We start from the raw sequence: 24,025 nt of genomic DNA, 5'->3' as shown, positions 1-24,025 counted from the left end.
CATGCCTCAAAAACAATCAGGCTGATTAAAACATAAACATCAACGTTTCACCGCAGCTCCTTGTCAGCCCACAAACCTGACCGTTCAGGTGGACTGTGGGACCAACAATGGAAACTTCTCCTGGGCAGAGAGCAGCGGAGCAGGTACCTACGTGGTTGAGATTACCGGGGAGCACGGCCACGTCGCATCCTGCTCCTCCAGTGGCACCTCCTGCGCAGTGAAGCTGCACTGCGGCCACTCGTACTCTGCAACGCTGGTGGCCTCCACAGAGAGCTGCAACAGCACCGAGCACGCTGACATTCACTTCGATTCTGGTGAGACAACAACACCGTGGCAGTTGTTCATTTAGATGACCCTCAGAAAGAGGGAGGGGGGGGGGGGTTATTGTGCTACCCTAGATGAGGGGGATGTTTTTTCACACGACTTTTTCCAAACCAAATCCATAAAGAGTTTATCAGAATCAGAATCAGACCAGAGGTAAATTGCTGTTTCAGTACCATCACCATTACATAAACATCACAAACATTTCAGGGGGGAGACGGTTCACTGAGGCCGTGCAGCCAAGGACAATACTGTCCACAAGGCGCTGCCCTTATCTGTTGAAGGAAGATTACAACAACATGGGGAAAAAGGAGGGGGGAAAAAAAGACAGATGTTTGACAATTTATGCTCCCACCAATAAAGAGTCAAACAACTGACAAAAGAAACCCTCATAGCACGAAAAGCACAAATAAAACAAGACACATATATGCAGAAAGTAAACATTTGAGACCCGTCGAGTGTACGTAAGTTCATCAGTTTTATGAGTATCAGTTATGTGTGTGTGTTTGGGTGAAAGTGTTTATATCTCCGTGAACACTCTCCAGAGGCCATTGTCCTTGATGTTATCAGCCGGCCCACAGTTCAGCAAAGCATCCACAGGTGTCAGCGGGGGAGGAGGGAGCAGGGGAGAGTTCTGAGCACTCTCCATTTAGACAAATACTTTACAAAATGGTCCATTGGTTTCTTAAATATGGAGATACCCTCTACACCTCTTGGCACCCCTGGTAAAGCCCAGGATTGACAGAGACTCCTGGATCGGCGTCAAAAGCATATTCACAAAAACTGAGCGCAAGTCCGATTGTCTTTAAGTCATTTGTAGCTGCCATGTCGATTGTGGGCAGTCATTGGTAACCCAAAGCCCACCTTTTGCTGCACTTCTCTAAAAGTGGGCTTTGGATTGTTTTTTTTTTAAACTTCCTTTATGATCCTGTCACAGCGGGTGACAAACAAGCTCAGTTGTTTTAAACTATTTATGTAATTCTCTGAACGTAGATATCAGCAAATTTATTTGCCAGCATTCTTGTTGCAGTTTCCTGACATACCTACACCTGCATTGCAGTATCTCTTAATTTGAAGATTTATTTTTTACAGACTCAAGCATTATCCATCCATTCATTTTCTAACACATCTATCCCTTGTGGGGTGCCTATCTCCACCTGCGAGAAGCAGGGTACACCCTGGACAGGTCGCCAGTCTATCACAGGGCAACGCAACCATTCTCACACACACACACACACACACACACACACACACACACACACACACACACACACACATCTAAGGAGAATTTAGAGAGGCCGATTGAGCTAACAATCATGTTTTTGCAAGCTAAGGGTTGGACTTGAACCCAGGACCTTCTTGCTGCATTGCAACAGCACTACCCACTGCGCCCCTCCAACTCAAGAATTAATCATATTAATTTGTAGAATCCTTCCTTTGATTATAAGGTCTTCTAATTTTGTTTATCCCAACCTGCGCGCCTCAGCCCCCTGCCTGCCAGACGATGTCATGGCTGAGTTGGACTGTGACACCAACACGATGAGCGTGAACTGGACTCAGACCACCGGTTCTGATGAGTACATGGCCTGGGCCATCAGCACGGACGGACACCGAGCCTCCTGTAACTCAACATCCAACCACTGCTCCATCCACGGTCTCAGGTGCGGCAGGATCTACGAGGTGGCCGTCACCTCCTCCTCCATCGACTGTGACGTCATCGCCGGCTCAGACTACAAGGTTCAGTCCGGTGAGTGGACCGGGGCCTGTTCCGCATTCACGCTTTGCATGTGAAATCCTCACTCTGAGAGATTCTAACTGGAAACGTGTGGTTGACCTGCTGTAGCTCCTTGCAAAGCGGAGAACGCCACCGCCGAGCTGAACTGCAGCTCCAACGTGATGATGGTGAAGTGGCAGGAAGGCAGCACGGCGCAGAACTACACCGTTAGAGCCGCCTCGGCCTCGGGCGTGAACTCCACCTGTGACGCCACGGGGAGCGGCTGCTCCTTCCTGGACCTGAGCTGCGGTCAGCTCTACACCTTCTCTGTGACCGGATACACCAACGTGTGCGTGAGCGACATGAGCCACGTCGTGGAGACGCACACCGGTACAGCAGCAGTGCTTTTACTTCTCTGTGTCTATGAGAAATGCAGCATCTTCGAAGATGGTCGTTTTCTTTCTGGGGCAGCGAGTAGGGTAACGCTGAGAGGCAATGCAAAAAAAATGAAAAGGGGAAAAGGGAAGAGACAAAGAAGGCACGCACAAAACAGGGTGCACAGGGTGCACAGGGTGCACAAACTATTTCAGAGTGGCCTTTTATTGTGGGCAGTCTAAGGCACACCTGTGCACTAATCATGGTGTCTAATCAGCATCTTGATGTGAGGTGGGATGGATTATCTCAGCAAAGGAGAAGTGCTCACTATCACAGATTTAGACTGGTTTGTGAACCATATTTCAGATTATATCAATTGGTGATATTGTGTATGTGGAAAAGGTTTTAGATCTTTGAGTTCATCTCATAAAAAATGGGAGCAAAACCAAAAGTGTTGCGTTTATACTTTTGTTGAGTGTATATACTTAAATTTAGTAGAAATATTCTGCTAACTCTGCTACTACTTTGATAAATGTTTGGAGCCTTTTTGTAAATGTCTTGGTTGCGCTTTAGGGCTGCTGTATACTGCAGATATAAAGCCTCATGTGCATAACACAACTAAATTTAGAAGATAACTCACAAGAAAGCAAAAGGGCGTTTCCTAAAGTCCAAACACATCTTTTCAACTTTAATTAGATTTTTACCTGTCTTTTAATTTCTACCTCTAAACTGCACCATTTCTCCTTTTTTTTAGCTCCATGTCCTCCCATTAGCGTATCAGCCGACCTGAACTGCACGACGCGTAAAGCTCTGATCGGTTGGACCAAAGCCTCTGCCGCCGTGGTCACGGCCTACAGCGCTCTGGCCACCTCCTCTGCTGGACACAACGCATCCTGCAGTGACATGGGCACATCCTGTGACCTGGACCAGCTGGTCTGCGGACAGCGGTACTCCGTCGTTGTGCAGGCGATCCATGCAGGCTGTCCAGGACCTGCCAGTGCTCCTGTAACGTTCTCTACAGGTGAGTTTAACACAAATAATTGGACTAGAGATCCGAATCAGGCATGAACATCGATACGACTCGTGTTCTTTATCCACCGTCAGAGCCCTGTGTCCCGATGAACGTCTCTGTTGAGTACAATGTGAGTGTTGCTCGGGTGATGTGGAGCCCAGCTGAAGGCGCCGCCTCATACTCGGTTCGGGCCGTGGCAAACAGCGGATCAGTGGTCGCCTGTACCACCAATACCACTAGCTGCTTCCTCCGTGGCCTCCTGTGCAGCCAAGTTTACAACATAGCGGTAACGGCAATGAACCAGGCCTGTGGCGATGTGGTCTCTGACATATCCCCCCTCAAGACAGGTCCGTCACCAGATAAGAGATTCAGTTTTTACACTTACTGTCTTCCTCTTTTTAATATTTACACGTGTGTCTTTTCCCCTCGTTTAGCCCCCTGCCCTCCCACAAACATTCAAACCAGCCTATCCTGTGATCAGCTCGCTGCGACTGTGTCCTGGCAGCAGAGTGGCCTCGCTGTGGGCTACGTCGCCTACTTTGACAACCAAAGCGGACACTACGCCTCCTGCACTGGCACTGACACAGAGACGAGCTGCGCGGTCCGTGGGCTGGCGTGTGGCTCCATCTACAGAGTTTGGGTCAAGGCCTTGGGAGAGCAGTACAACAGCACAGACAGCTCTGTGGTTTCACTGACATCAGGTGAAGCTACGCTGCAAACGGCAAAAACACAATAGTCTGAGAAAACGGCTCCCGCTCCAAACATTTCACTGCCAGCTCCCTATATGCCAGTTATTCTCAAATAGTAGAAAATACAGGCCTTCTAAATCATTGTAAATGTGACAACAGCACCCCCTGCTGTTTGGTCTGCACCAGCGGTCAGTAGTCTGATGAACGCTAATAATATACTCCTAAAACAGTACAAACGTTAATGTAACTGCAGTTTAATGGCTTCATATTATTTTTGCGACATGAGGTTCATAGCTAGTTAAACGTTGACTGCAGGTATGAGTCGGACTAAAAGCCTTTTATATTGTTAAAAACGTGTGGCAAAGTTGAAACATTCTAGTTGTTAGAAATCATTGTTATATTTTCGAAATTAACCTATATATATATATATATATATATATATATATATATATATATATATATATATATATATATATATATATATATATATATATATATATATGTATATATGTGTGTGTGTGTGTGTGTGTGTGTGTGTGTGTTATGAATTGCAAAAGGGATTCTGGGTAAATAACAGCTTTAACGCATTAAAACAGAAAACGATAAAAGTTAAATTATTGAACCATTTTGTTGGGATGGAGGTGGGGCTGAAAATATTTCCTTATTCTTTTGGGAATCACTGCTATACGGTCATATCTATGGCTAATAATAAACTTCGTTCTTATGTCCGAAACGTCCAAGCAGAAAAAATTGTTGAATAGTTATTATCCTCCTTGGGGCGAACTCATTAATGACATCATCACAAAACACCCCAATGCCAATAATATAAATATGATGCAAGTCTAGCAACTCTGGTTTTTGTCCAGGTTGCATACCTAAGTATGACTTTTTAAGATTATTTATGACATCAAGGAAATCAGAGGTGTGATTTACTTATAGTTCAGCATATTTCAAAATAGGTTCTGATGACACGTTATAGGCGAGTCATGTTCATTAGAAATCCCAACAGAGATAGGAGGCAGTGCGTCACCATTGATCTTCCTGTGTGAAACGTGCACTGAGAACAGACCATGCAAAGCGTTCCGACTGACATAAAAGTGACACAGTGTAAAAATGAAAGGTGTACAAAAGTTGGTTTTATAATGACTTTTAGAGTGTATAACTTTTTTTAAGGAAATTATTCTGTATGGAAATGCTTTACATGTTTCACTCAGGATGATCACTGGTGGTGCAACATCCAGGATTTCTGGTGTAACGAAGGTTTAAAGGTTAATAAAATAACATGTCCACTAATCTCTATGTTGTTTTTCAGACTGGAGGTAGTTTAAGACAGTAGAAGACCACTTGGGCTTGTTCCTGTAAGGATAAGCCCTTTGCTTTAGCGTCAGGGACCAACTAATTTTGATTTATTCAAAATGAACATAAGAGAATTATCTCCGCAGATGAACGCATCTCTGCTCAACTTTGCTATAATTAATTCTTCCACCTCAGTGGTACACCTCTATAGCTGCAAGCTCAGGAACCTGTTTGCAGATTTTTGGGAGATGATAGAGCGATAAAAAACTTATTTTTAAGCCAAATAACTTTTCTTTTTGCTCTTTCGTTCCTTGTTTGTGCCTCCCTGACAAGATGCCACCCTGGGCTGAGAGCCATTTTGTCCACTTTGCAAACGTTCACTGATTAGTCCTGTTCTTCCTGCTCCAAACAGTACCCTGCCCGCCACACAGTATTGAAGCCTCTATGGACTGTCAGGTCCGCTCCACTGCCACTGCGTCCTGGCAGCCCGGTGCTGGAGCTGTGTCCTATGCTGCCGTGCTGACATCTCCATCAGGCCACGTCACCAGCTGCTCCACCAACGCCACCAGCTGCCAGCTGAGCGCCCTGGATTGTGATGAAGAGTACAACGTCACCGTAAAGGCTCTTGGAGAGGCATGTAACAGCACGGCTCACATGGCAGGACACCTCATCACAGGTAGAGAGCGTTGGGCATTCACGGTTCCCCAAAGAAGTCCATCAGATTAGTTCACTGCCTCTTCTCCCTCAGAACCGTGCACTCCGACCAATCTGTCTGTGCACTACAACGGGAGCGATGCCCAGGTCATGTGGTCCGCAACAACGAGGCTCTGGCCGGTACTCTGCATCGGCGGTGACGGAGCAGGGCCTGGCCGTCTCCTGCAACTCCACCAGCACTCAGTGCTCCCTGAGAGGCCTGCAGTGCAGCCAGACCTACAACATCACGGTGGAGACCAGAAACCTGGCCTGCAACAACACTGTGAGCTCAGCGCCCCATCGCCTCATTACAGGTACGTCACTTTGTTTACCTTCACTTAACAGCATGCGCCTGTCTAGGGCTGTGCATAAAAATCGATTCAAAGATTAATATCAATGTTTTTTTTAAAAAAAAATGAATGTCGATATTCTGGCTTTCAATATCGATATACCTCCCAACCCCTAGGGGGTGTTATTACAGTGCACCATTACTGTTCACAGCGAGGAAGTGCAAGTGAGACAAACTTGCGGAATGGCTGACAGGATTTTCAAAGCGCCTTCGTCCCTAAAATCAGACGTTTGGGACATTTTTGGTTTCTGTGATACCGTTAAATGCATTGAACCAAATGCACTTTAAAAATGAACACTTTTAATGCACTTTATTTTCCTGTTAATGTATCAGTGTTCAATAAATTGAACATAAATATAATATTTGGCAGGTTTTGTGGTTTGAATGACTTAGGACATTAATTTGAAAGTAATAAATATTGATATTGGAGTCAATCAAATCAAGCTGAGCTATATCGAGAATCATATATTGTATCGTTGAACTATATATCGAGAGTCGTATTGTATCGGCTCATCCTAAATGATACCCAGCCCTACTCCTGTCTGTGTTTCCGTCATTCATACATGCATGTGTCTGTTCTGACTGTCTGTTTGACCCGCAGCACCCTGCCCACCCACAAACATCCGTGCCAACATGTCATGCGAACAGCTCAGTGCGACCGTGTCCTGGCAGCAGAGCGACCTCGCTGTGGGTTACGTCGCCTACTTGGACGACCAAAATGGCCACGCCGCCTCCTGCGTGAGCACAAGCGCAGACAGCTACTGCAGCGTGCTCGGGCTGATGTGTGGAACCGCCTACAGAGTTTGGGTCAAAGCTTTGGGACAGCAGTACAACAGCTCAGACAGCGCAGCGGTCTATCTTACATCGGGTAAATATTATGTGTTATAAGTGTGATTCTACACCGTCTTGAAACTTTTCACATTCTGCCGTGTTTTAACCATAAAAGTCAGACTTTATGTGACAGACAAACAAAAAGTTAGAGGATAAAATAGGATAGAACAATGGCTTTCAAAAGTGTGACGTGCATTTTTATTAAATTTGTACCACAGATTTCCAGTTGGGCTTTAGATCTGAACTTTGAATAGACCATTCATGATAATGCTTTGAGCTAAAAATGTAGCTTTGTTGTATGTTTAGGATTGCTGTCCTGCTGGACACTCATCCGGTGTCCCCAGTCTCAAGCCTTTTCTTCTAGGATTTCCCTGTATTTAGCTCAGTTCATCTTTCCATAACAGCATGATGCTGCCACTACCATGTTTCACTGTGGATATGGTCTATTTGTGGCGTATGTCCAGCGTTAGCTTTCCACCACCTGTCATTGTGCATCAGCAATAATTACATATGTGGTCTTATGTGACCACAGCACCTTCTTCCACATGTCTGCTCTGTCCCCTACAGGGCTTATACCAAACTGCAAACCAAACTTTTCAAACTTTCTCTCTAAAAAAGATTTTTTTTCTTTCCACACTTACATAAAGGCCATATTTATAAAATGTGTGATCAATAGTTGGCTTGTTAACATGCTCTCCCGTGTGTGTTGAATCTCTGCAGAGTTGACATAGATGTCTTGACTGCTTCTGTAGTTATTGTTCACCTCCTCTCTCCTGTTCTCTCAATTTAGGTGCATGGTGATGTTTTTAAAGGTTTGGTTCATACTGTTTATATTTTCAGAAGATGAATCATAGATGCTCAAAGCTCAGGAAAGAGTTAAATGACCTAACAACCCTGGTCTTGCTGTTTATTCTTTAATGTTCTCACAGAACAGCTGCATTTATACCGAGGTGAAAAAACACACAGTTTGAATCAATTTACTAGTTAGAAAGCCTCTGGATTTTATTCAGGGGTATCAAAGTAAATGTTAAATTGCTTGTACTTGTACAGCGCTTTAACTAGTCCAACGACCCCAAAGCGCTTCACACTACAATCAGTCATTCACACCCTGACGGTGGTGAGCTATGTTCGTAACCACAGCTGCCCAGGGCAGACTGACAGAGGCGAGGCTGCCATAGATGAGTCCCCCCAGACCCTCTGACCACCGCCAGCAGGCAATACAGGTGAAGTGTTTTGCCCAAGGACACAACAACTGAGATGGTCGGAGCAGGGAATCAAACCAGCAACCCGCCAATTGCAGGACAAACTCCCTAAATCCTGCACCACTGTCATAAAGGGACATGAATGCACATGTTTAGCACCCTGCAATATTTTTCTTGCAAGCTGTGCACCTTCACCATTTAATCCAGAGTCAAACGCTGCATGTGTTAGTCTAGCACACAAAAGGCCCCAAGGCAAGAATTTTGGTTTTAACACAACAAACTCTGAAAAGCTTCAAGGGTTATTTATCATTTTCAGAGGCACAACATCGCCTTTTTTGAGTCCATAAGGTAAAGTGTGTTGTGTCTTTTTTTGCCAGCTCCATGTCTGCCCGGTGACGTTGCAGCAGAGGTAAGCTGCGAGTCTGACAGCAATGCCACCGTGTCCTGGAGTACTCCTTTACCACTGATGTCCATCAGTAAACCATCAAACATCTCAGTCACAGCCATTGTGGGAGGAAGCCTTCACACTCTGTGCACCACTCAGCACAGCTTCTGTAATGTGACGGGTTTAAGCTGTGGACAGACCTACAACCTCAGCCTCACCGCCACCAACGAGCAATGCAGCCTCACCGCTCACACGCCCGTCAGCATCACCACCCGTGAGTTTTAACCGCTGGTCCTGAATCACAGCAGCAGTCAGTCTGTTCCTCTGCAGTGTTACCCCAATCCTCTGATGCCTTCTCCCAGGCCCTTGCGCACCTCAGCACGTGTCTGCCAGTCTGCTGTGTGGCCTCCACTCTGCTGTCCTATCCTGGGATGAGAGGCCAGACGCTGAAGTGCACACAGCAAGCGCTATCAAGTCATCAGGAGGAGAACTGAGAACGTGCAACTCCTCGGGCTCCTCCTGCAAGTTCACTGGTCTTGACTGTGGAGAAATGTATAACTTTACGGTTGCAGCATTTGGTGGAGGCTGCTGGAGCCCAGAAAGCAGCCTTACTCTCATCCAAACAGGTATTTAGAGCCTGTAATATTGTTTTGTTTATCTCTCTCTCTCTATATATATATATATATATATACATGTAGATATACATATATATATATATATATATATATATATATAGAGAGAGAGAGAGAGAGAGAGAGAGAGACAGACAGACAGACAGACAGACAGACAGATAGATAGATAGACTGTTATTAAGGTGCTACAAGGCAGCATGATGCCTCCTCTAGTTCAAATGTATTTCATAATGTTACTGCATGATAGAGGAGCATGTTTTAATAGAAACATGTTTTTCTATTAAAACAAATATTTTTATCTATATATTATATATATTTTATCTATCTATTTATATTTTACATCTACATAGTGCAATTCTGAAAGATCTAATTACAAAAACAAATGTTTTTGTGTGTGTGTTTGTTTAAATTACTGGTTGCAAATTTCCAAAGTAATACATGTCTACAGTCAGAGCAAAAATTGAAAGGTTTAACACAATCAAAGTAAATGACAAATAAGGCTGGACAAGGATCGGGTAAGCAGGATGGTGAGTAGAGTTAGGAAATCGCTAAAGCTCATTGGAGCAAAGGGTGAGATCACCAAGACTCCCCGAGTTGACATCTTCACCAGGGGTACCACTGTCTCTGGAGAGCGATTTAGCATCACAATCATTTGTGAACATATTGAAAACAGAACAAAAACCTATAAAATGTACCATGATTTTAAGTTTGAAACACTAATAATATTCGAAAACGTATGTCATCGGTTGAACTACTAACACACTTTGCAATAATCATGTCTTCACCAGCAGGTCGATGTGTTGTGCTAACCGCCTCCTCTCTGTTCGTTCTCCCTTCGTCTCAGAACCTTGCCGGCCGCTGAATGTTTCTGCTCAGACCTTCTGTGAGAGTGAGGAAGTGCAGCTCTCCTGGTATCAAACAGGCCATGGAGCCAATTATTCAGTCACAGCAATGGGGAGCCTCGGGTACATGGCGGTCTACAACACAACCGGGACGCTTTATTCAGCCACGTTACCCTGCGGGCAGCACTACAACGTCACCGTCCAAGCTCAGAGCAGCCGCTGTCACAGCACGCCCAGCAGTCCTTTCTTCTTTAAGACCGGTATTTCCTTCATGCAGTTCACATTTTCACATCATTTTCACTTTGTGTTGGTGTTTTTCTTTTCGCACGGGTTTTTGAAAGTAGAGGAAAGAGTGATAGAGTTAAATCTATCACTCTTTCTAGATAGGGAAGGAGGCCTATATATCAGTTTGAAGGTACCATTCACAGAGTTACAGTAAGAACTCTGTGAATGGTACCTTCAAATCGAAATGGTTGTAAACGTTGATTTTATTTGGCGTTGAGTTATTTTTAAGATGCGACTTTGATGTTTTTAAGCTGCCTGTGAAATGTTGGCAGTTTTCACTAACAGGCTCTTTATTACTGGAAACCGGCCAGATTCCAGTAAGTTTCCAGGTGCCGCGTGGTGGAAAAGCAGATTTGTTTTGACAGACACGTCTCAGAACCATCAGACCAATTTTAACGTCAAATGTAATCTGAGCAACTTAGATTAGATTAGATTCAACTTTATTGTCATAACACAGGTACAGGTACAAGGCAACGAAATGCAGTTTAGGTCTAACCAGAAGTGCAATAGCAGCAAGTGCAGGATAAACAATGGTTCCATAAGTACAGGACATGGGTTATTACTGAATAAATATAGAGATGGATACTATTATAAACAGAATTTACTGATAGATTTGTCCTATGAGAATAATATATAGATAACTAGTATTGCAAACTAAATTTACAGCTGGATGTGTACTGAATATAATATACAGGTGGATATTACTATAAATAGAGTTTTACAGATATGTTCAGATATGTATATATAGATAACTAGTATTGCAAACTAAATTTACAGCTGGATGTGTACTGAATATAATATACAGGTGGATATTACTATAAATAGAGTTTTACAGATATGTACAGATATGTATAGATAACTAGTATTGCAAACTAAATTTACAGCTGGATGTGTACTGAATATAATATACAGGTGGCTATTATTATAAATAGAGTTTTACAGATATGTATATATAGATAACTAGTATTGTGAACTAAATTTACAGCTGGATGTGTACTGAATATAATATACAGGTGGAAATACAAAATGCACTCATCAAACGATGATAGCTTTAAAGCTCCCTAACCAAACCAGCCCGGTCCTGTGTGAACACCTAGTACCCCATCATCTCTCCCAGGTCCGTGCGCCCCCAGGGACGTGGTGACGTCAGCGCAGTGCGGGTCCAGCGTGGGGTCCGTCAGCTGGGGCCCCAGTGACGGCGCCGAATCTTACATCGCCCGAGCGACGGGCCTGGACGGCCACGTTCACCTGTGCCGCACCAACACCACTTCCTGCACCTGGAGCGAGCTGCACTGCGGGGAGCAGTACGCAGTGACTGTGGGCGCGGAGGCTGACCACTGCATCCGCTTGTCGGGCAACTCCTCTGTCATCTATATGAGTATGTCACGGAAAGTTTAATGTGGCACGGAAAGAAATGTTTGATCCATAACATAAATCTGAACGCAGAGCTGTTGATGGTGAATGTTAATTCCTCCTAGATTCCTGCAGGCCCCAGAACCTGGCTGCCTCCGTAGACTGTGACAAGAAGGTTGTTTCTCTGGGCTGGGACACCAACAACCGCACAGAGACCTACGCGGTTTCAGCTGAGACGGGAGACCAAGTGATCGGTCTCAGCACCAACATCACCACGGCCCTTTTCTCTGAATTTACATGCGGCCAAAACTACAGCCTCACAGTCACCCCCTACAACCAGCACTGTCCCGGCGGGTCGAGCGCGTCCACCTCCGTCCAGACCTGTGCGTATACCAACCAGACAGAACTTTTAGAGGCAAAAATATGCTTCGTGGATTTTTGAATATCAGCCACGAGCTCCAAGTTTTAATCTTCATTGATCTTCTTTAGGGCCGTGCATGCCAGAGGGGATCTCCGCCACGCAGGACTGCCTGTCGGGCATCGCGGTGGTAACCTGGGGCTCCTCCAACGGCTCAGACTACTACACGGCCGCCGTGCAGACGGACGCGGGCGTCTCCAAGATGTGCGTGTCGGATGCCGGTGCATGCAGCATCAGCGGCCTGACGTGCGGCCACAACTTCTCGGTGTCAGTCACGGCTTCCAACCAGCAGTGTAACGTCACCTCCAGAGAAACTGCAAGTCTGCAGTCAGGTGAGAGTCAGCCTGCTGAAATGGCAGGGCCGGATTATCCATAAGGGCCAGTGGGCCAGTGCCCAGGGGCACCAACCATGGGGGGGCACCACATGACACATGCTTTAAAAATATATTTTTCATAAGTTGTTATATTATTTACTTATTGTTGAAAGACCATGCATTATTCGTTTTGTGAACACTGATGTCACAATAATAATAAATGATAAATAAATCAAGATTTTTTTGATTTCAACATTTTAAAATGAGATATTTGGATATTGCTCACTGCTCATATGCCTACATGTAGTTGTGTAAGTTAGTAAATAGTAAATTACATTACAGAAATCCCCTTGATTATATCTGGAGGACAGCACGGGTAAGGAGGGGGAGGGGGGGTGGGGGGGGTTGAGGTATGGTGCCCAGGGGCACCACATTGTCTTAATACGGGCCTGAGCCCAAAGAGCTCCTACGTGAGACTTTTGTCAAATGCTTTGTTTATTCTGCGTCCTGAAAGTTAATGTTGAGGCAGATTAAAACTTTGAAAGCGCCTTTAAATATATGTGCTGGACATGCTTGCTGGTATTCTACTTTGTGAGGAAAAAATTACTTAATTCATTTTCCTTATTTACATTTTTAAAATGTGCTCTTGTTGTGTTTTGGACTAATGGAAAAGGATTTACGCCTAAACAAAAACAAAAAAGGATTTTCAGGAATAAAGATCTAATTATTGCCTCAACAAAAAATAAATAAATAAAAGTATTGCCTGCTGATTGGGCCAAATATAGTCAGTCGTTTCATTTGACAGTGCTCTGAAATAGTAGATCTCCCAACATTAAAATCAGACAAAGATAACCTGACTAGACTTAGACATCTTTATTTGTCATTTTGTATGTACAGAGTGCATACAGAATGAACAGCTTGTAAATGACAATATACATTGCAGCAGTGATTAAAAAGTAAACAATTTAAATGAAACAATGCAGGAAAATTGCAGCAGTGATTTAAAAAGTAAACAATTGAAATGTAAACAATGCAGTAGAAGAGAACAATGAAAAACCATTTGTATGTGCAGAAATTATTGTGCGAAAGGCATTTGTGTAAATATGCATCTGGAAACTGCAAGTTCGGCAGCATTTGTAATGCTAGATGGAGATGCAATGATGCAAAATGTGCACGAGTGGTGCAGGGTCCAGTTTAGAGTTATGCAGTTCTAAATACAAAATGTCAATAATATGAAAACAAAACAATCCAAAACAGTCTCATGTGAAAGTAATTACATTAAAAGATGCCTCTCCTTTGATCATCTGCCATGACCGGAGCCTCTGAGCTGGTTTCTCCCCTTTGTGTTTCAAGCTTTTCACTCACTGTTACAGATGGTGCCAATAAATGTCGAGGCTCCTATAAATGCTTAAATTACTGCCTTCCTTTTAGCCCTACAGGTTAAACCCTTTCCTCAGCACATTACAGTTCAAAGTGACTCCCACTATCATCATCTTGTCGCTACGTTCAGGGCCTTGCATTCCCACCGACGTCTCTGTGAAGATGGACTGCTCCAACAACTCGGCTGCTGTGTCCTGGTCTCCCAGTCGAGGAGCTCTGCGGTACTCGGTGTTGGCCAACGGCAGCCACAGCGACGACAGCTGCACCGCCTCCGACCTCAGCTGCCTGGCATGCGGGGCGGACTACGCGGTTCAGGTGGTGGCGGAGGATGACCGCTGCTCCAGTCGCCCCAGTCAGCCTGTGCTTTTCGAATCAGGTAAAAGACGCAGCGACGGTTCAGATGATGACCTAAATTCTGAGGTGGACTTCCTTCCAAGCTTGCTTTGTATTCTCAGGCCCCTGCCCTCCCCACAACCTGAACGTCCAGCTCAGCTGTCTGTCGAACGACCTGACGGTCACCTGGGATGCTGTGAGACACGTGGACCACTTCCTGGTGTCCCTGACGGCTGCCGGCGGAGAGACTGGTGAATTATGCAACACCACAAGCAACGTCTGCTCCACAAGCAACTTAACATGTGGTCACGCCTACACCGTTCAAGTCACCTCTGTGAGAGGCGACTGTCAGAGCGAGCACAATCAGAGCCGCAGCATCCACTCAGGTATAGAAAATAAAAGATAAAAAACATCACATTTCCCATTAACAACCCTCCCTCCGGTCACTATCCGGATATTTACAGCTCTGGTGTGTTCTTCTCAGCACCCTGTCAGCCTCAAGGAGTCAGCGGCCACCTCGACTGTGTGACCAACTCCGCCTGGATCTCCTGGGACGCTGCTCCGGGGGCGGAGAGCTACACCGTGTCAGCTGTCGGAGGAGACGCCTACACGGCCAACTGCACCACCTCCAATACGACGTGCGAGGTGGAGGACCTGGCCTGTGGCGTTTCCTACAATTTCACCGTCACCGCCAGAAACGGCCAGTGCGAGAGTCCGCCAAGTGCCTCCATCATCTTACGGACAGGTATTCTCACCCAGAGCCGGCCGTCTGGGTCAGGACAAGCAGATGGCTCTGCAAAAGTATTCCTGCTGCTTGGAACCTGCTTTAAAATGTATTTTATTGAGACTCGGTGTGATAAACCAACACAAGGGTGTAATTGTAAAGGAAACTCATGATTGGATTTACAGTTTTACGCGAATAGAAATCATAACATTGTGATATAATTCAGTCTCCTGGAGTCAGGAGTCCGTTTTGTTAAAGCTCCACGTCATCAGAATGTATGTTTATTGCATCTGAGCACATCTGGAGACTGAAATGATGGCCCTCTTTTCTAGTTACGACAGCATCTGTGAACATCGATGTTCAAGTGTTTTCACGGATTCGCAAAAGGATTTGGGTCTGTTTTTTAAAATGAATGATGTTTTGATCAGGCTGGATGCTTAGCATTGTTGCCCTCCTAAAAGGCTTAAGCCTGTGGATTTTATTTGCAAATAGTTTTTCCTTCTTCTACAAAATCATGCACAATTGTGTGTTTGTCTGTCACATGCAGTCTCAACGCCACACATCCAAGCGTGTGGCTGTTAGTCCGAGGTGCAGAAACCCTTTTGATTATGGTGGAGTAAAGCTAAAATGTGTCCTGTCCCTCAGCGCCCTGCTCCCTCTCTGCCATCACCGCCTTCGCTCAGTGCCATAATTCCTCCATCCTCGTTGAGTGGGGGCTGACGGAGGGCGGCGGCGCGGAGAGCACATTGCACATTGCCGTGGCGGAGGCCAGCGACCAAACCTATCTGACCTGCAACAGCACCGGCGGCAGCTGCTTCCTCCGGGGAGCGCGCTGCGGTCTGCGCTACACCATCATCGTGGCAGCCTCGTCAGACCGATGCAGCTCTCTGAGGAGTCCACCCTACAGAATCAGCATGGGTACGGTTTATTATGTCTCATAGTGTTGATTAGCAGCAAGAAAGAAACATAAATGTGAACAGATGCTTATCAGTTGCTTGACAGATTAGGCAAAAAAAGATGGATTACATGTTGAGGCTGCAAGAATGTGGAGCAAGGTTGTTTTTGAGATTGCCTTTCAGTAACATCGACAAAGTGCTCTGCTGAGCATTACAGCGTTCTGGATTATTTTTAATCCAGAATCAGAGGACTGACTGTAGTACGAGTTCTTCTGAGAGTCAAAGACGTCTGGGCAGCTTGTGCACATTTAACATATTGTGCATTAAATACATTTTGTTGTGTACTTGGAGTCTCTATGAGTGCAGAAAATCTGAATGTAGTTGGTCCCGGTGCTGCGTAGATGTCTTTATATTCTGTTTGGGTCATTGTTTCAATCCATTCAGTTTTCTCGGTTACACTTTTGTTTTTTTATTCATTATTACAATTATGTCACAGTATTTGCTGCAGAGCTACATTGACTTCCGGCTAACAGTTTTTCAGAATCTGTCGGGGTTTTTTCTTGCCGGACCTTTGTAGTCTAAAACTCATGTGGAACTAAAAATGTTTGGTTGTTGGCTGTGTTTAACCAATATACAGGACTGTCTCAGAAAATTAGAATATTGTGATAAAATTCTTTATTTTCTGTAATGCAATTAAAAAACATGAAATGTCATACATTCTGAATTCATTACAAATCAACTGAAATATCGCAAGCCTTTTATTGTTTTAATATGGCTGATTATGGCGTACAGCTGAAGAAAACTCAAAAATCCTATCACAAAAATATTAGAATATTTCCTCAGACCAAGTAAAAAAAGAAATTATAACAGCAAAACAAAATCAAACATTTGAAAATGTCCATTAATGCACTCAGTACTTGGTTGGGAATCCTTTTGCACAGATTACTGCATCAATGCGACATGGCATGGAGGCAATCAGCCTGTGGCATTGCTGAGGTGTTATGGATGCCCAGGATGCTTCAATAGCGGCCTTTAGCTCATTTGCATTGTTGGCTCTGGTGTCTTTCAGCTTCTTCTTCACAATACCCCACAAATTCTCTATGGGGTTCAGGTCAGGGGAATTGGCAGGCCAATCAAGGACAGTAATGCCATGGTCAGTACACCAATTACTGGGAGAATCTTATGTCGTCTCTTAACCACTACCATACTTGTGATTTAGTTTACTGAACCAAGCTGAGTGTTTTTCAAGGCTCAGGAAACCCTGCAGTGTTTCCAGTTAATTAGACGATTCAAGTGATTAGTTGAATAGCCTACTAGTATACTTTTTCACGATATTCTAATATTTTGAGATAGGATATTTGAGTTTTCTTCAGCTGTATGCCATAATCAGCGATATTAAAACAATAAAAGGCTTGCGATATTTCAGTTGATTTGTAATGAATCCAGAATGTATGACATTTCATGTTTTTTAATTGCATTACAGAAAATAAAGAACTTTATCACAATATTCTAATTTTCTGAGACAGTCCTGTAATTCATTACACAGTCGACCTGCATGCCACAAAAATAGCCAAACGGGGTGGAGGGGTGCGCCCCGCGGCTCGAAGGGGGGCATGGTGTGAAGTGCCTCATTTAAATTTAAAGAGGCAAAGCAACTTGCTATCAGAAGCACCTCAGAACAGGGCAAAGAGGAGCTGTGGGGCAACATTAACGAGGAATTCAGACCATATCATTGTGGTTCCACTTTATGTAGACTACGACTGAATGATTTAAATATGACAAGAAAGGCATTGAAATCATGACATGTCCCCTTTAAGGGCATCTCTTGTTGCTATGTAGATCATATTCACTTTTTCAGCATGTCTGTTTTAGGTTTTGTCGTGTTTCCAAGCAACAGATGCGGCAGAGATGCTTAGGTTGGATTTACTTAGTTTAACAGGGACCAGAAGACCTCCAGCAGGTCTGTGAGGCCACATGACCAGGACCTGGTGGCTGTGATGAATCCAGGAAGTCAAACTAAAGGAGAGACAGCGTTTGCAACACTGAGATGGACTCTGGGTGTCTTGTTCAAAAAGCAGCTTATATAGCGTTTGGTTAATTATAAGTTTGATCATTTGCTTTAAGTGTTTTTTTTTTCTTTTGAGGTGCTTTGATATTATTATCTGGAGAGATTCGTTGAAAATTATATATAGTTCAGGGAACTGGTACAAAGGACTCAAGCGCAGAGGTGAAGTTATGAAATTTAAGCCTTCGCCATCGTTACTGTATTAATATCCCACTGAGCTGTGAAAAAACACAGGAGAGAAAAATAGCAACAACTTGTAGCTGGCGCATGAAGAAACAACCCACACTACAAAAACGGATCTAAAAATAAGTAAAATGTTCCTAAAATTAGTGTTTTTGTCCTAGATTTGAGCAGCTAAATAAGATTATCTCCCAATGGGATGAGTGTTTTGGCCCCTAAAATACGATAATTAGACATCCTGCACTTGAAATAAGATGATGGAGATGAATTGTTCCTATTTTAAGTGCAAAAATCTTATTCTATTGGCAGATCATCTTATTTACCTGCTCAAAACAAGAAAAATACACAAATTTTAAGAAGATTTTACTTATTTTTAGTTCCGTTTTTGCAGTGCAGAACACAGTGTTCAACAAGGACTTTCTCATTGCAGCTCTTGCACAGAAGCCACATTTATGGATAGCATGACTAACAGCTGTCCTGTCAACAGATTTCACCACCTGAGAAGTACATCTCTGCAGCTCCTCCAGAGTGGCCTCTTAGTTGATTAGATGAATGCTTCCCAGCACCCATGGCATCCTCCATGATTAAACACCTAAAATAAAATGTGAAGCTGTTAACGTGACATATACCTTCTCTTTTTTGTGCAGAGCCCTGTGCTCCCGGGGATGTGTCGGTGGACGTCTCCTGTGAGCATCACAGCGCTCTGGTGTCCTGGACCCCGTCCCCCGTCGCTGACACCTACCGCGTGTTCGCCGTGGCTGCGAACGGACACGAGCGCGCCTGCAACGCCACCTCCAGTAACTGCACCCTGTCGGGGCTCCACTGTGACCAGCGGTACACGGTGTCTGTGGTCGCCAGTCACGAGAACTGCACCAGCAGAGCCAGTCCAGATGCAACCGTGATCACAGGTGCCAGAAACTGAGACACCCGCGGCTGTATTCCTGAGGTTTTCAGTTACCGGCGTCTAAACTCTCCCCCTCTGTTCAGGCCCCTGCCAGCCAAGTGGACTCTCCAAGACTTTCCATTGTGACAATCAGTCTGCGGCGCTGACCTGGGCGCCCAGTGACAACGCTGAAGACTATTATGGCTGCGCTCAAGCTGAAGACGGAGATAGGCTCTGCTGTCACAGCACGGAGCCCGGCTGCACCATCAACGGTCTCGTCTGTGGGAAAGTCTACAGTTTCAGCGTGCAGGCCTCAAATGGAACGTGCAACAGCTCCTCCAGCAACGCCGTGCAGATCGCAGGAGGTATAAGTCCAGCATGTTGCTTCTTTTAAAGCAGGGGTGTCAAACATACGGCCCGCGGGCCGGATCCGGCCCGCCGAACAATTTAGTCCGGCCCTGTGGCTAAATGCATTATCATTATAATTTTTTTTTTTTTCCAGTGTCCTGTCTGGCAATGTGGCAATAAGATGCCACAAAGAGCTCATCAGATTTGACTTTCACAAGTGGACAAGATAAAAGGAAGAGAATGATAAAACAATTATTAAAAAAAACATGTACTTTGTATAATTGAAAATATGCGGTTCCTATATTGTCCACGATGGGCGCTGTGTTTTAATTAGCAGATTAAGCTTCAGGTGTGGAAAAATTCAAATCATTTCTTAATTTTTATCTGTTTGATGTATTTTGTCATGCAGGACAGTGTTTTTAAGTTCCAAAAAATGTGAATAAATGTTTTTCAACATTGTATAATCACTGTGATCAGTTCTTATGCATAATGCACAAGTAAATGTTTAACTGAGTAAAAGTATTGTTGAAATTGCACATACTTTTCTTAAAAACGCTGAGGTTATTCATAATATATTGGGTAAAAGTGAAATTAACTTAATATAAAAATCAACAACAAGTCCACTTTTATTAGTTCTATTTAATCTTGCAATGAGTTAACTCGTGTGGCCCTGTTGAGATCAGATTAAGCTGACTGCGGCCCCTCAACCAAAATGAGTTTGACACCCCTGTTTTAAAGAGTTGATCCTTGATATAAACCAGCGAGCTAATCGTTGCCCTCGGCCCATGCAGCTCCTTGCCCTCCTCAATCCGTCGAGGTGCAAGAGTTGCCGATGCAGATGGAGAGCCAGGTGATGCGCTTCACCTGGACGGAGGTTACCTGTGGAGAACCGGAGTACCTGCTGACCCTGACGGGGAGTCTGCTGGGAGACGGCCACGCCCTGTTTGAGATCTCCTCCTACTGGACCAATGTGACGTACTTTGAGATCCCTCTACCCTGCAGCTCCTCCTACGTCGCCACGCTGAGGAGCAGGAATGCCGCAGGCATGAGCGACAAGTCAGCGGCTCTCAATGGAACAACAGGTAGACTGCATTTTTACACGTTTAGCCAAAGAGCGAGCGATTATTTTTAAAGTTTCAAGTCAAGACTTTTCTGTAAAATCAGTCAAACTCGCTTTAGAAATGGTCTCAGGCCTATTGAACAACATGAAAGGGTCAGCTTTTCTGCCACCTTCCCAAAAACACGCTTCCACATGTCCCTGGTGACATCACATAAGGCAACTGATCAGACATCTTGTTTTTCCCCCTCTTTAATCAAGCTTAAAACTCTTGATCCATATTATATATATATTTGAACAATGCATGGAGTTCAAGTTAGAAACTCGACAGCAATAAAACACATGGAAGTGGTTTATGTAGAACAAGGGTTCCCAAACTTATATGGATGGATGGATGGATGGATGGATGGATGGATGGATGGATGGATAGTTTTTCCGCATGAAGGCAACACAAAATAAGCATCACTGCTTTCTATTTTTTGGATTATTGGTATCCTCATAAAAAAAAAGACAGTCTCTGCTGACACTAATAACCATATGCAATACCTGCTGAGTAGCATAGCATTTCTCATCAAGGCCTGTCATTATCAGCTTTAAATAGTGAGAAAGTGCAAAGCAGAGCGGGCATTAGCTGTGTCTGAATTCAGAGGCTGCTTCCTTCAAAGGACCCAGTCTAAGGACGCAGCCTCTGAATTTGCTTCATTAGCTTTCATGCTAATAGAAACAACAGGTCAGGGCCTCCGCCATACTGTGAGGGGCAAGTTTATAAAAGAAAAACAAAGTTTATGTCAACTAATTTAAATTACTAGCCTTTCTGACAATAAAACGTGTCCTTTTCAGCACCACTGAGGCCAAAATAAACAGTGCTTGCGTACTAAAGTCAATATTGTACTTAAACCTGCCTTAAAAATGACTTCGGTATACATAAATATAGTTAAGGACTTGAAGAGTTTAATCTAGAAAACTGTATATAGTTCAGTTATTTCTGTCAAAAGATGTTGCTGGATTTGAGACCTTTTAAACCTTGTATTAAAGAAGTCAGTTATTTAATCAATAATACACATTATTATGCATATCATAATTGCATACTTTAGTAATCAGTGGGTAGCGTTGTCGTCTTGCAATCGGAAAGTTGTGGGTCCAATCCCAGATTCCACCTGTCGCATTAGCTGCACTTCTTTGATGACCAGCACCCTGACACCGGCTACACAGATGCAGCCCGTCTCAAATGCATATCCTCACCGCACCTTTAATGGTGAAAGTAAAGGCAAGGCAAGGCAAGGCAAATTTATTTATATAGCACAATTCAGTACAAGACAATACAAAGTGCTTTACATGATTAAGATATACCAAAATAATAAAATGTAGATAGAAAATAGAATAAAAGCAAGTAGGGATAGAATGTAGTAACAAAAAAGAACATTAAAAACAGCAATTATCAAACCACTGCTGAAAAAGGCATTAAGAGACTCCCGTGTTTACCCTCTCGCAGCCCCTTGTCCACCATCAGGAGCGAAGTACAGCAGCAGCAGCTCCTCGGTCAGCGTCTCGTGGAACTCCTCGGTGTTTGCCACCACGTACACCCTGTACAGTGGCAGCGTGTCGTCACAGAGGCGGCTCTGCAGCACCGCAGGCCTCTCCTGCTCCCTGACCAACGTCTCCTTCAGCAGTCTGGTGGTCACAGCCAGCAACGCTGCAGGAGAAAGTCAACCTGCCAATGTCATGGAAGGTAGGAACCAATAGTGCATCTGTGTGGGTAAAAAAAAAACATAAAACCCCATAAACTCGTTTTTTTTTTTCTCTCCACGCTTTAGTTACAGCAACGTCGCGCAGAAGGAGAGATCTCAGGGAAAAAAGAATACGAGTGAATGGTGAGTTTACAATTTGTGGGATGGAGTAACAGGTTAATTCATTCTAAGTATTGCGTTTATGTTAGAATTGCTCTTCTCTTCCATAAATAAACTAGAATAAAAAAGTAATGTGTTATTATAATTGAATTATAATAACATAAAAGTAAAAGTTAATACTACCATTACTTCACACACAGAGTGATATAGAGTCAATTTCAATAAACTTGAATGTTGTTGAAACATTCATTTATTTCAGTAACTTAATTCACTAGGGGAGACACGATATATAAAATAACAAGACTAATGATGTTTTGATGCATTTTGTTCTGTTAATTATGATATTTCTTTCCTTAAAAGCACAGCATTTAAGACTGTAATATTGCATCAGACCAATAAAAACAGCTACATTTCTCATGCAGAAAGGGGGGCTTAATGAAAAGTATTTTTAATATTTCTTTGATAATACTTAAAGGTTGATTTTTTTTTACCTGACACAAAAGCCTCTTAAAATAGATATTCAAATGTATTAAATATTTCTTTGAATTTTCATTATTACAGCTTACAGTAAAAGAAAACCCTGCAGTCATTTTCCTATACAAAAGTGATAATACAGAAGTGTATTATCTAATGGCCACGTTATGGCCGACTAGTGAATGTTTTATATTAGACAAAAAAATTTATAGCTTCTAAAGCAGGCTGGTCATAGAAAGTTTAGTGGAAGAAAGACCACCCAATGATGCAGGAAAGCTGTAAGCCGCATTTAAAGCAATCTGGACTCTCAGTCAAAATGGTAATTTATAGGTTATCCTGTAACAGCCTTCAAGCAGTCTGAATTTAACCAAACAAGGATAAACAGGAGGTAGATGGCTGACATCATCTGGCTGGTCTTCCTTCACCAGGAGACCTCTCCGCTCCGCTGCTGGACGTCACACATGCCCTCCCAACAATCGTCTTCCTCCAGTGGTCTCCGGTGGAGGACGCTTCCTTTTACAGCCTGCTGGTCAGGAAGCAAGGCAGCTCAGACGACAGCCAGGAGCTCACCGTGTACGGGGAGAGCGTCATTCTCAGCGACCTGAGCCCTGACTCTGCCTACTGTTTCTCCGTCTCGGCCTCCAACGCCGCAGACGTGAGCGGACCGGAGTCTGAGCCTGTGTGTGTCCAAACAGGCCGAGGGACGACGCAGTGAAGGGGGAACACGCTTTCTGATGCAGGAGGAAGCACACTTGATGTGGCATTTCCTGTACTCTGAGTGCACGTTTAGATGCAATAGATTATGGAACATGTTTTGGGTAGCATGATGCTTTGAATTTAAATGTCACACGTTGGCTTAAATGCATGTTTAAAACCCAACTGTACTATTGTCTTCTGTTGGTTAAAGCTGCATAATGTTCACAGCGACGCTTTTTTCCACTTTTGTAAATGCAACAAGAACTTGCTTATCTCTAATATATCAGAAAGTGTATAAACATGACCAAATGTTGCACTTTAAACGTATTTTATTGATTTAAATCTTTTTTATTCTCTGATATTCCAATTAAAGTGAAAATGAACCCTAACAGGATTCAGCTTTTCTGACTCTAAATGACCTTTTCCCCATG

The 24,025-nt window shown here is 43.9% G+C and overlaps 3 protein-coding genes across 3 annotated transcripts; all 3 read left to right on the top strand.

Moving 5' to 3' along the window:
• The first annotated feature begins 39 nt into the window (after positions 1–39).
• Positions 40–6,133, top strand: LOC118563359 (fibronectin type III domain-containing protein 7-like). The gene is made up of 7 exons (XM_036137768.1): positions 40–314; positions 1,808–2,068; positions 2,165–2,425; positions 3,165–3,431; positions 3,515–3,769; positions 3,857–4,123; positions 5,820–6,133. The coding sequence occupies exons 2-7, from the start codon at positions 1,831–1,833 to the stop codon at positions 6,131–6,133; spliced, it is 1,602 nt and encodes a 533-aa protein (XP_035993661.1). The 5' UTR covers positions 40–314; positions 1,808–1,830.
• A 34-nt stretch (positions 6,134–6,167) lies between these two features.
• On the top strand, positions 6,168–9,152 carry LOC118563358 (fibronectin type III domain-containing protein 7-like). Its single transcript, XM_036137767.1, has 3 exons — positions 6,168–6,414; positions 7,051–7,317; positions 8,860–9,152. Exons 1-3 carry the CDS (start codon positions 6,201–6,203, stop codon positions 9,150–9,152), a joined length of 774 nt encoding a protein of 257 aa, XP_035993660.1. The 5' UTR covers positions 6,168–6,200.
• Positions 9,153–9,235: 83 nt separating this feature from the next.
• Positions 9,236–23,980, top strand: LOC105934553 (fibronectin type III domain-containing protein 7). The gene is made up of 15 exons (XM_021322629.2): positions 9,236–9,493; positions 10,344–10,601; positions 11,744–12,004; positions 12,105–12,362; positions 12,469–12,729; positions 14,222–14,467; positions 14,547–14,810; positions 14,909–15,169; positions 15,794–16,066; positions 18,937–19,197; positions 19,277–19,537; positions 20,312–20,602; positions 22,070–22,306; positions 22,392–22,448; positions 23,327–23,980. The coding sequence occupies exons 1-15, from the start codon at positions 9,418–9,420 to the stop codon at positions 23,611–23,613; spliced, it is 3,552 nt and encodes a 1,183-aa protein (XP_021178304.2). The 5' UTR covers positions 9,236–9,417; the 3' UTR covers positions 23,614–23,980.
• The last annotated feature ends 45 nt before the right edge of the window (positions 23,981–24,025 follow it).

The sequence above is a fragment of the Fundulus heteroclitus genome, chromosome 6 (assembly GCF_011125445.2).
Source record: "Fundulus heteroclitus isolate FHET01 chromosome 6, MU-UCD_Fhet_4.1, whole genome shotgun sequence".
Taxonomy (NCBI): domain Eukaryota; kingdom Metazoa; phylum Chordata; class Actinopteri; order Cyprinodontiformes; family Fundulidae; genus Fundulus; species Fundulus heteroclitus.
This window is presented reverse-complemented; position numbering and strand designations above follow the sequence as displayed.